Source organism: Monodon monoceros, unplaced genomic scaffold (assembly GCF_005190385.1).
Source record: "Monodon monoceros isolate NGI ecotype Baffin Bay Population unplaced genomic scaffold, NGI_Narwhal_1 Super_Scaffold_10, whole genome shotgun sequence".
NCBI classification, from domain to species: domain Eukaryota; kingdom Metazoa; phylum Chordata; class Mammalia; order Artiodactyla; family Monodontidae; genus Monodon; species Monodon monoceros.
Window position 1 is genome coordinate 49,620,421 of NW_021703766.1, and position 13,085 is coordinate 49,633,505.

Genomic DNA, 13,085 nt, shown 5'->3' on the forward strand with positions numbered 1-13,085 from the left:
TAGGGTACATAATGCGCACGTCTTAAGTGTACCGGTTAGTTTATTTTTCCAAACGTTTACACCTGTATAAGCATCAGTCATATCAAGATACAGGACATTTGCTGTGTCACAGAAAGTTCCCTTGTGCCCTCTCCTGATCTCTATACAGATCCTCGTAGGTCAGCATTGTTCCGATTTCTCTCACCATAGACCAGTTTAGCCTGTTCTAGACTTTCATTTATAGATGGAATTATAAGGCATGTGCTATTTCTGGTTCCTTTCACTCAAAATGTTATCTGGGATGCATCGTGTTAAGTGTATCAATACTTTTTCTGCCCAGCAGGCTTCCATCGAATGAGTGTACCAGCTAATCCAATTGATTTGTTTCTAAATTTTGGCAATTACAGAGAGCAGCTGTAACATTTGTGTACCAGCTTTTGTGTGAATAGGAGCTTTCATTTCTCTTGGGTAAATCCCCAGGAGCAGGACTCATGAGCCCCATGGTAAGTAGATATTTTAAAATACACTTTGATATTAAAGTGCCCAGTTTTTTGGGGTGTTTTTTTGCGGTACGCGGGCCTCTCACTGCTGTGGCCTCTCCCGTTGCGGAGCACAGGCTCCGGACGCGCAGGCTCAGCGGCCATGGCTCACGGGCCCAGCGGCTCCGCGGCATGTGGGATCCTCCCGGACCGGGGCACGAACCCATGTCCCCTGCATCGGCAGGCGGACTCTTAACCACTGTGCCACCAGGGAAGCCCTAAAGTGCCCAGTGATTTTCCAAAGTGACTGGACCATTTTGCATTCCCACCAGCAATGCATAGGCTCTGTCCAGTTCCACATTCTCATCAGCACTTGGTATTGCTTTTGTTTGTTGCCATGCCAATAAGTGTGTGTAGTGGTATCTCACTGTGGTTTCCAACAGTGCTGTGTGTGTATATATATTTTTTTATTTTTTGGCTGCGTGTTTTTTGATGAACAGATATTTTATTTCAATGAAGTCCAATTTATCATTTTGTTGTTGTTGTTTTCTGTGTGGCTAGCACTTTTAGTCAAACTCTTGAAAACATCTGATTAGATATACTTGACAATTTTATTGCTGAAAAGCATCCTCTGGAGTAACAGCAGTGTGTGTCCTCAGTCTCCCCTCAGGGTTCCCGGGAGTGTTTCTGTTACTGTGAAGGGAACAGAGGGCCTGGGGACAGGGTGGGATTGTTTCGTGGAGAGTCACAGAAAACACACACACACACACACACACACACACACATACACACACACAGCTAGAGCTACAGCCACCAAAATAACCATCAAAGGAGCCAGCAACCTGTCAGAACATCCTTCTGCTCGAAGAGGGAAGAATTTCCCATGGTGCCCTGTGCCCTGAGACACGAGGCCATGCAGGCTCCCAGGATGGGGTGTGGAGGCCGCTACTTCTCCATCTTGCTGCTTCCTAGCCTTGGGTGAGGACAGGAGTTGACGACTGGGGAGATTTGGGGACAGACAGTCACACACACACAAGCAAACGCATATACCCCAGCAGTGAGGCCTCCCAGATCTCATGGCAGGGAGGGAAGCTGAGGCCTGTGGCTCCCCGAGTGTGTGGGTGGGACTCTCCAAGAGGCCCTGTTTGTCCGTTCATCCATGCCACATGATTCCAATGTCCAAAGCACCCCACCCCCCGACTGGGGCAGGGAGGGTCCCTACTGGGATTTACATGACTGATTCCTTCTCACAGGTGTCAGCGTCCCCAGCAGGTCCTGGACAGCGTTTGAGGAGAGGGTTCCCTTCCTCGGTGTGGTCCGGCAGCGCAGCCAAGGGCGCCTCACTCTTCACATGGATCAGCTCGGGCACTGAACTGCGGGACTCTGTGCGATCCACGTAATTTTGGAGGAGTCCTGCCCCAAAGGCGTCACCTTCCACGTTGAGGACAGTACAGGACCGGTCACTGAAGGGGGAACAGTGAGGGGGAAGTGAGTGGGAGGGGAAGGGTCAGGGCCCAACTCTCTCCCCTCTCCCTGCCTGTTACCTTCAAGTCCCCATCATGCCCTCCTTCACAGAAGCCTGTTCTATGCCTCTTAGGAGCTCATCCCTCCATCCTCCCAGGATCCCAAATATCCCTTCCTCTAGAACCTTAAAGATCTTTTCCTCTAGAACCCCAGAAGCCTCCTACCCACCTTCCTTCCCCTACAATCCCAAGTGTCCCATCAGGCTTTCTCTGCCTTAGGACCCCAAAGATCTCCTCCATCCTCCCTGGATCCCCAAAGATCCTTCTTCCAATCAAATACAAGATTTGTTCCTTCTGGAACCTCAAAAAATCATGCCTCCCTTTCCTTGGGGCCCCAGAGGACCCATCAATGCCTCTTTCTTCTTCTGAAATACTAAGTTCTCCCTCAGATCCTTCTCCTCCCATTTAAAAAAACTGAGATACAATTCACATATCATAAAATTCACCCTTTAAAAGAATACAACCCAGTGGTTTTTAGTTTATTCAGGGTTGTGCAACAATCACCACTATTTAATTCCAGAATATTTTCATCACTCCAGAAAGAAACCCTCGTATCCATTAAGCAGTTATCCCCCATTTCCTCCCATCCCCCAGCTCTAGGCAACCACTAATCTACTTTCTGTCTATAGATTTGCCTATTCTGAACAGTTCATATAAATGGAATCATATACAATGTGGTCCTTTTTGTCTGGCTTCTTTCACTTAGCATAATATTTTCAAGGGTCATATGTCATAGCATGTACGTTTGTATCACTGCTTCATTCCATTTTATTGCTGAATAATATTCCATTGTGTGGACATATGACACTTTGTTTATCCATTCATCAATTGATAGGTATTTGGGTTGTTTCTACCTGTTCACTATTATGAATAGTGCTGCTATGAGGATTTCCCTGGTGGTCCAGTGGTTAAGACTCTGCCTTCCAATGCAGGGGACGCAGGTTCGATGCCTGGTCGGGGAACTAAGATCCCACATGCCTCGGGGCAACTAAGCCCATGTGCCGCAACTACTGAGCCTGTGCTCTAGAACCCATGCACCATTAGAGAGCCCGCCTGCCACAACTGAGACCTGACTCAGCCAAATAAGTAAATTAATTTTTTTAAAAAGGTGTTGAATTAAAAAAAAAAAAGTGCTGCTGTGAACATTCACGTACAAGTTTTTGTGGACATGTTTTCAATTCTCTTGGGTTTAAACCTAGGAGTGGTATTGCTAAGACACATGGTAACTCTCTAACTTTTGAAGCCAGACTGTCTTCTAATCTTTTACACTCTTAACAGCTTAATCATGATAGTTAACAATTACGTAGCATTTTCTACTTACTGTTCTAAGTAGTTCTAAGAAAGCTGCGTGTATTAAGTCATCTAATCCTCCAGGAGGAACTATTCTCTCCATTTTACAGATGGAGAAACTGAGACACAGGGAGATTAAGTACTTGCCCAAGGTCATTATAGCTAGCAACAGTGGCTCTGGGAGCCTGGTCTAAGAGTCTGCTCTATTAACCACTGGGACATGCTACCTTTCTGGGGTTCCTCTTGGAACCCCAAAGATCCCTTTCTTCCCTCTGATTGGAACACTCAAGGTAAGGTCCCCTCCCCTTTCTTCTAGAACCCCTTCCTTCCTCTCTTCTGCTCAGACGCTCTCAATGACCCTCTTGCTCGTCCCCTTTCTCAGGAGTACCCCTGAGCCCCCCGAACCCTCGAACCACACTCACACTAGCCAGTCCACAGCCAAGATCAAGGAGATGTCGTGAACCGGCAGGCTGACCGCCTCGAGGATGATGGCCAAAGTGAGGACACCGCCGGCGGGGATGCCCGCGGCGCCCACACTGGATGCTGTGGCGGTGACCCTGGGGGAGGAGAGGAGAGGTCAGGGAGAGGCCGCTCGGTAATGGGAGAAGCTGTGGGGGTGGGGCTGCTCCTCCCAGCTCGTGTCCGTTCTCAAGGGAGGGGTCAGGTGCCTTGGGGGTCCTAGCCGCAGCCCGGGCCCCCCCCCCCCCCCCCCCCCCCCCCCCCCGCACTCACAGGATAGTGATAATCTTCACGAAGTCCAAGGATCGCTGATTGAGCTGTGCAATAAACACTGCAGCCACACACTGGAAGAGCGCGGCACCGTCCATGTTGACAGTGGCACCGATGGGCAGAATGAAGCGGCTGATGTGCTTGGCCACGCCATTCTTCTCCTCCACGCACTTCATCATCAGCGGCAGCGTGGCGGAGCTGCGAGGGGACCGCAGATCTGAGTTGGCGCCAGCTCACCTGGCCAGCCCGACCGCGCCCCGCCCACCGCCCAAGCCACGCCCACCCACCTCCCCTGACCCTCCCCTGGACCAGGCCCCACCCACACAGCGCCTCATCTCAGGCGCAAGCTCTGCCCACCGGCCTAGACCTCTGCTTCCCACGAACCCGGGGCCTCCACCCACACCCCTTAGCCTGCCCCGGCTCGCCACGCCCTTCTCTTCTCAGAGCCAGAAGGCACTAGGGATCCCACAGAATGGAAGCATTCCAAAATATAGGGAATCTTGGACCCCTGGGAGATTACCAACGGCGACTCCTTAAAATACACATAAAAATTCATAACTAAATTCTAGAATGTCTGAGCGCTCACTGACTCACACCCCTTCCCCATCTCTACCAATAACAGACCTCGACTAAGAATTACTATACTCTTGGGGATGCTGCTATAGGGAGGGTTGGATCCTGAGGGGACAGGGCCAGCAGAGATGGACAAACTACTCAGGAGAGGTGGAAGGAGCTTTTAGAGGTTGGATCCAGGGTAAAGCACTAGAGTCCCCCAAGGCCAGGCCTTGGGATGGGGAGGGGTTCTCAGGAAGGAAGAAATAAATCTCCAAGGCAGTAGTTTCCTAATGCGGGGTGGGGGGGGGGGCGCGGTTCCCTCTACCCAGATCCCATGTCCCTAGACAAAATTTCAGGGGTCTTTAGACATCTGATGCCTGCTCCTAGGTTTAAGCTTAAAAACCCCGCCCTGGTCTGCCCCAAGGTCACACCTGGAAGAGGTCCCAAAGGCAGTGGCCAGCGGCGTCACGATGCCCCACAGGAACCGGTAGGGGTTCTTGCGGGTGAAGAAGAAGTAGATGAATGGCAGCACCAGAAGCCCGTGGATGGCGTGGCCAAGCAAGCAGCACAGGGTGTATTTGCCGAGACTGGCGAAGAGCATCCCCACGTCCTCCATCTCCACGATCTTGCCGGCCACCAGGAACAAGATGCCCACAGGGGCATACCTAATTACCCAGGAGACAGATCACCACCTCTGACCATGTGCCCACCCAGGGCCAGGCATTGTGCTGGGCACATGGCCTGACCACACTTCTCAGCCTCCCTCAAAGTCAGGAAGCGCCCACAGCAATGTGGGCTGATGTTCCGGCACCTCCCCTGCCATCCTCCATTCTCTCCCCTTGAACATAGCGCCACTGGGAGATAAAAGAAGTTTGGGTGGTTCTATCAATCACTTGGAGTAGAGTCACCCACCAGATTTGGACTTAACACATGACCGGGAAAGAAACACCCACCATGCATATCATTTTCATATTCTGGGTTTGTTTGTTACAGCAGCTAATATGACATAAACCAATACACTCTCTCACCATGAAAAATAAAAACCGTGGCTCATGTCTTAATGACAACTCCCAGGTATGAAGCATTTATGATGTGCCGAGCCCTTGAACGGGATTGAATCTTCACCACAACCCCACAAGGGAGCTCCTATTTTGAATCTCTTGCCGCTATCATTGAATTAAAATCAAATAGGTCTGTAAAACAGGGGCCATAATGCTACCAACCTCATAGGAATCTTGGGAGGATGAAATGAGATGCCAGTTGAAATGAGTTGAAAGCTTTTTGTACACAGTAAGTGAAGTCTATAGACTTCGCTGGGATTTATTATCACCCTCTCCTGGAGGGAAGATCCCAGGGGTTGCATGTGTCTCCCAGCCAGGAGGGCTCCCAACATCACTTCCCTGATTGCCTGATCGCTATGGCTACTTGTCTCCAAACCCCTTCTCCTCTTTAGTTACAGAAGAAAAGCACCATTTCCCAGCCACCTGTGCACCTAGGTTTGGCCAAATGCCCAAGTTCTAGCCAGTGAGATGTGCCCAGAAATTATACAAGTACTTGACAAATATTAACTAAGCTTGTTTACTGTAGGCACGCTATAGGTCAGGCACTGTCCCAAGAACTTTACACGTATTAACTCACTCACGCCTGGTACTATCAACGCCGTTTTCCAGATGGGGAAACTGAGGCACGGCGGGATAAGTAACTTGTCGTAGGGCGCACAGCTGGGAAGTAGTAGCGCCGGGATAGGAACTCAGGCTGCCCAGCTGCAGAGCCTGCTCTTACCCACACACCAAGTGTTTCTATTAGTTCCACACAGCAGATTCTTAGATGTCAGCTACCCTGGAATCAGGGTTGGGGTTGGGGGAGATTTGGTAAAAATGCAGCAGCCCTAACCAACCTCCTGATTTCTGACCTTCTGACCCAGGATGGGTCCTGAGAATCAGTGTGACACCATGTGGAGATGAGACAGGGGAGGTGGCAAGGGTGAAGCTGAAGGCCTCTGCACATGTTTTTTTCCCTCATTATCTGAGGCCACTTAACAAAAGCTCATACATAATGGTGATAATCGTAGCTGACATTAACTGAATGCTCAGTAGGTGCTAGACATTTAAAACACTTTCTAAGTGCTTTACTTACACCTCAGTCACTCATGTCATCTTAATTATAAACCTATAAAGCAGGCGCTATTTTCCATTTTCCATTATTGATCCAAAGGCAAACATTTGATGACAGTGAAATCTCAGAAACCGAGATGCATTAGCCAGGCTGCGGCCACAGCTTGGCGGTCTCTTTGTCACCTTCCAATAGGATCAAGAAGGTTCCAGGATCAGTATTAGCTCTCACGGCATACAGTACTGTCCTCACCTGATAGATGAGGAAACTGAGGCACAGAGAGAGTAAGTCACTTGCCTGAAGTCACATAGCCAGGGAATAGTCGATGCTGGATTTGAATCTAGGCCGTCTGGTTCGAAGGAGCAGATAGAGGATCGCCCCACCCCGCCTCACCAGCCCCCTCTCCCACCACTTACCACATGATCCAGGAGACCAGCACCATGGTGGCATCGTTGAAGGAGTTGAAGAAGCGGATGAGCAGCTCTCCCTCAGGCCCCAGCTTCCGCAGGGCCACGCCAAAGATGATGGCAAACACCACCAGGCCCAGGATGTTCATACCCTCTACCTCAACCCCCACGGGCACCTTTGGGCAAGAACACATGGGGATGGCGGGGCCATTCAGTCAACCTGCACAGTGACTGAGGGCCTGTCCTGCGCACTGCTGGGACCCAGCAGAGACAAGACCATTCCCCAGGCCCCATCCTCCCAAGGCTCACAGTCCAGGTCCAGGGACCACCCAGAGTGGACAGGGCTGGGACGGGGGAACCCAGGGGAGTATGGGAACCAAGGAAGGTTGTGCTGCCAAGCTTGGAGGAGGGGAATCAGGGAGGGCTTCCTAGAGGAAGGGGCTAAGACCCGGAGACCGGGGGTGAACAAGGTAAAGGGAGGGGAGGGGTATTGTTACCTCTTCTAGAGAGAGTTAACAATATGCAACAACCTTGAAATGACTCTAACTTAGGTATTCAAAGAACAGAAAGAAATTCACTGTGGCTGGAGCAGAATGGGCCAGGCAGAGTCACAAGACGAGGCTGGGTGGGTGGATGGGCAGGGGCAGGACCTCACAGGGGCCCCGGGGACTACGGCGAAGAGCCTAGGCTTTCTTCTGAGGGCACTAGGGAATATGACAGGGCTTTAGGCAGGAAAGAGGCTGGGTCAGGTTTGTGCTTTGGAAAGAATTCTCCAGCTGCCAGGCTGAAGGTGGGCGGGAGGGGGTGGGAAGGGAGGGGAAAAGAGGAGCCTGGACCTGAGTGCGGCTGTGGGGAGGGAGAAGAGAGGACAAAATGTAGATTCCAGAAAGGCAGAAAAGACAGAAATTGGGGAGGGGCTTCAGAGAGTTTAAAACAAATTGCGCCCAAATGTTAGAGGACCCAGGGGACTTCCCTGGTGGCGCAGTGGTTCAGAATCGTCTGCCAACGCAGGGGACACGGGTTCGAGCCCTGGTCCGGGAAGATCCCACGTGCTGCAGAGCAACTAAGTCCGTGCGCCACAGCTACTGAGGCTGTGCTCTAGAGCCCGCGAGCCACAACTACTGAGCCCGTGTGCCACAACTACCGAGCCCGTGTGCCACAACTACCGAAGTCCACGCACCTAGAGCCCGTGCTCCACAAGAAGAGAAGCCACCACAATGAGAAGCCCGCGCACCGCAACAAAGAGTAGCCCCCGTTCGCCGCAACTAGAGAGCGCAGCAATGAAGACCCAACACAGCCAAAAATAAAAATAATAAATAAAAAAGAAGACCCAGAAGGCAGACGAGGCCAGGGTAAGAACAAAATGGAAAAACCAAGGTGCAGGGCCCCCCACCACCTTCCCAGCTCTTACCTTCACCTGGGTTCCGTTGAACAATCTCTCCTTATAGGAGGTAGCGTACTGCAGGTGGGGTTGGGAAGAGTCAGCATCAATTGTCATCGAGGCTCCCCCACCCCATCCTGGCACTGACAATACTCAAAGCCCGCCCTAAGCTTCCCTTAAACGTGATCTCATTCCATCCCACCAGCAACCCTGCTGCAGTAGGACTATTCATACCCCCATTTTCCAGAGGCGGAAACTGAGGCTCAGAGAGGTAAAGGCACTTGCTCAGGGTCACACAGCTAGAGTTAGAACCCAGAGGGGGCTCAGAACCCATATTCTCATGAGGGGCGTGGATGGGTTTCATTCAGAAATCACCCAGGAGCCCTGCAATATGGCCTGTAAATATGTGGGCACGTGCGTTTTTCCAGGCACCACCCAAAATCAGGCACCAAGGGGCTGGAACTGGCTGTCTCCCTCCCTGCCCACCCCCCAACCCTGAGGGACACCCCAGAGGACTCACTGAGCGGAAGGCTGCGGACACCAGGTTGGAGGGGAAGATATTTCTGCAGAGATAAACATGGTGAGGGGGGGGGAGTATTAGATACATACCACAGGAGGAGGTCAGGGGAACTGGGTTGGCCTCTTGGGGTGAGGGGAACCTTGGAGGCCCCATCTGTACCCAAATGTGGTCCTCACCCATGCCTCAGCCAGGTTCAGACAGGCAGAGATGGACCTGGGCCTGCACATCTTTCCAGGGTGTGCAGAGTCTCAGCTGGAATCCTGGGGCCCAGGAGGCTGGTGTTCTAGCCCAGAGGGAATGTGGATTGAGGGTGAGGAATGCCCGCTTCCCAAGGCAGGCTGGGGCAGGGTTACGGGGCCTGGCTCCATCCCACACTCAGCACCCTCAATACTCTGGACATCTTGCATCAGCCACTTCCTCCTAGAGGCCTGGGAGGGCTGAGGAAAGGGCTGGCCCTGGGGGCTGCCTGGGGGCTTGCAGGCTGTGGGGAAGATCTGGGTGTGTTAGGGAAGAGGTGGTGAGAAAGCGACAAGGATTGACTGTGTTGTTGTGAATGCGCCTTTGTGTTTATGCAGCCACTCTCGTGTGAGGGTGTCTGGGTGTGATTAAGCGTGCAGCAGCGTGCATTAAACCCCACTGAGCATGTAAAGAAGTCGGACAGTGGCCCCGTGTGCCTCAGGGCAAGACAAAACTAACAGCCAAGGTGACTACGGGCGCTGTACTAAGTGCTTTACATAAATCAACTCATTTAATTCTCCTGACAGCCCTCAGGGCCCTGCACTATTATCCGCATTTCACAGAAAAGGAAGCCGAGGCACTGACAGGTGAAGAAACTTGCCGTTAGGAAGTGGCAAAACTGGGATTTGAAACCAGCCAGCTGGTGCCACAGTCCCAACCACTCGGCAACCTCGGATCTTCCCTCTCACCAAAGACGTGGGTGCACAGCTGCTGGCGGTGGTCGGTAGTCTATCGGGTGTTGGTATCCGGTTGGGGGGCGCAGGTTAAGTGTTCAGATATGTGTGACCCTGTTGGTGTGAGGCCCTGGAGGCACGTATGGGAGTGTGCATGTGCTCCTGAGCTGTGTTTAGGCAGTGTTCCACATGTTGGTGTGGTCAGTGGCATCAGTGAGCGTCTGCGTGCCCGTGTCCAGTTGTGTGTCAGTGGCTCATAAAGTCGGGTGGCTCTGAGATGTTCCAGCTAAGTCGCCGAGTGGCTGGCCAGATGAGTTACGTGGATTTGGGCACAACGGGGAAGCTTGCACACATAAACAAACTTCAAGTGGGTGTGCCCGTCTGCAGGTCGGCCTGTACCCACCCAGGCCAGCCAGGGCTGGGTTCAGGACACAGCTAATCTCCCCCAGCCAGAAGGGGCCCATCTGCTGTAATTTCTGGACACCAAGCCTCCCCGCAATATCAGCCTGCACTGATGCCCCGAGAGACTGAGGGGAACCCTGTTCCGTGACTCATCATTTCCTTCCCCCACTTCCAGGAAGTCCCCAACCAACCTGGCGACAATGAATCACCAGGCCTCAAAGGCAAGGCCATGTGGATCCAGCAGTCTGCCCTCCTTAAAAGGGGGGAAAGAGCCATTCTTGAGGGGAGGGGAGCAGAGGCCCAAAAGAAAAGAATCTGCCCCCTTTCTGGGCAGCCTAGTGCGAGGGGAGGGCGGCCGGGTACCAGACAGAGTAGGAAATGGGATGGAAAGTTTGTGGAGGTGGCAGGACTGACCTACCAGGAACATATAAAGGGGAAGCCAGGGTCCTGCCCAGCTGAACTGGGTGGAGAAAAGAGGCTGAAAAAAGGACCTGGCTTTGTCTGGGGGACACGTGGTGTGGGGAACCATGTGGGAAGAGGGCCTGGTGGGGGGTCATTCTGATCTCTTCAGGTCCTGCAGGGGCCCCTTACCCAGGGCTCCCAGAACTTTTATCCAGACACGGGACTTAAACCTTTATCCAGAAGCCCCATCCTGGGGCCCTTGGCCACCCAAAGATCCCCCTCCAAGTTCCCCTCAGGATCCTCCCCCCTCACAGCAGAGACCCTCTTATGTCCCCCTCAACCCCGCCAAGCATCACTTCTCCCTCTATAAGACTTCCACGCCCCTATCACCCTCCTGTGGGGTCCCGCTTATGTACGCAGGCCCCCATATTTAGAAATCTCCAGGAGTCTGTTCTCACCCTCCGTGCCCTGACCCTCAAGAGGCCAGAGCTCCCCCCAACTATCCCATCCTGTTTTCCTGAGGCCCTGGGGATGTCCCGGTCACGGAGGACCCAAAACCCCTCTTCCGTCCACGTGGCGACTCCGGCCAACCCTAACACGCGTCCCTCCCCACGAGGCTGAAGCACCCACCCCCTTCCCCCAACCCCTCCACCGGGCGGGCGGGGTCTGACCTCACAAGATCCAGGAACGAATCGAGCACCTCCTTGCTGGGGGCCTCTTCCACGGAGCCCGTGGCCCCGACGGAGCTGTTGATGGCGGCGAAGGCGGCGCCCGGCTGCAGTGCGAGCGCCAAGCCCACGCCGAGCGCCGACGCTAGCAGTGTAGTAACCAGGAAAAAGAGCAGCGCCCAGGCGCCCAGGCGGCCGAGCGCGCTCGGGTCCAGGCTGGCCGCGCCGCCGATCAGGCTGCACACCACCAGCGGCAAGATAATCATCTTTAGCAGGCGCAGCAGCAGCTCGCCCGGGAAGGCAAAGGCCTCCAGGCGCGCTGGGCCCAGCGCTAGCGCGCCGCCGGCCCCTGACACCCCCAGGCCCAGAGCCACGCCCGCCACCACTGCCACCACCGTCAGCAGCACCAGCAGGTTGGCGCGAAGGCAGCGGCGCACCTGGTCCCCGGAGCCGCAACAGCCGCCTTTTGCCGAGCCGAGGTCCTCTAGGGGGACCAACGCCGAGACACCGTTGGCGGTGGGTTCCGCCGCCGCGTACCCCTTGGGGTCTCCCTTAGGCAGATCGGCCACCATGATGAACGCCCCGGGGTTCCTCAGAGCCTGGAAGCTGGGAGCGCTTGGGGCTCCTTCCCAGGACGCTCTCGTTCCTTAAAACTTTGTTAACAGAGCCTGGAGGCTGGAACTTTGGAGGGTTCCCTGGAGTTGTGAGTTCACAGCGCTTAAGTTCCTTGTCTCTTGGAAGCTGGAGTGTTTGAGATTCCCTAGGCTGGGCGCTGAGGCTCCTCTGCTCTTCGTTTGCGCCCGGCGCTGAAAGCTGGGAGGTGGGAGCACCTGGGGTTCTTTACCCTGGGGGTTAGGAATACGGGAGTTTCTCAAGCTGGGACCTGGGGTCCTTGGCTCCGGAAGGCTGAAGGCGCCCAGGCGGCAGAGGTCTTCAAGAGGCTAGGTCCTGGTGGCGCAGATCCGGGAGGCGGGGACCTGGGGTGCCTGGGTCCTGGAAACGGAGAGCTGGGGAGCCTGAGTCTGGGGGCCGGAAGACAGAGCTCCGGGAAGAGGGGGGGGGCCAGGCTCTCGGGTCCAGGAGGGAAGATCCGGTCCCCTGGGTGCCGAAGGCGGCGGCCCGGGATCCCGGGAAGAATCAGCTGTTAGCCGAGACCGGACCTCCCGGGCTCGCCGCGTGGCTCTGAGACTGTTTGGCGGAAGCTGCCCGGATTAAGCACCCGGGGCGAGGCTTGAGAGAACGGGGACAAACCCACCGGTGCCGATTGGCTCGGTCGGGTTCAGGGCCCTCCAGGGCGGGGCTTTGGCTGGAGTAGGGCCAAGTCACCCATACAGAAGGCAGAAAAACAATGGTTACACTCAGGGGCGGGGTCCGGGTGGGGTGGGGGTGGAGGGTCCGAAGGGGGCGGGGCGTTGGGAGGAGGGTATTGGGTTGGGGGCCTTTAAGCCACAAAAGTGCCTGGCGCGAGGGTCTCTAGAAAGTGCCAGGTGATCCGCGGGTCTGCGAATCAATTTAGCCTGAAACTCCTCTTCCGCCCTAAATTCCGGTCTTTTGTCCCTTCTCGTCAATTCCTCGAATGTAAAATACAGATCCCTCACGTGATCGGTGTAAGAGTTAAATGAGATGGAGTGATTTATTTAATAATGTTAATAATTTTCAAAATAAAAGTTCTCAGTTCAGAGCCCCACACGTATCAATTAATGGCAGTTATTATATTAGGACTGTAA

The 13,085-nt window shown here is 54.0% G+C and overlaps 1 protein-coding gene across 1 annotated transcript; it reads right to left on the reverse strand.

Moving 5' to 3' along the window:
* Positions 1–900: 900 nt before the first annotated feature.
* SLC1A5 (solute carrier family 1 member 5) lies at positions 901–12,667 on the reverse strand. Its single transcript, XM_029208543.1, is given in 9 exon segments — positions 901–1,742; positions 1,744–1,921; positions 3,694–3,828; positions 4,004–4,198; positions 4,987–5,220; positions 7,084–7,250; positions 8,486–8,533; positions 8,976–9,018; positions 11,362–12,667. Coding segments are annotated over 9 exon segments (1,635 nt in total). The 5' UTR covers positions 11,931–12,667; the 3' UTR covers positions 901–1,676.
* Positions 12,668–13,085: the final 418 nt, after the last annotated feature.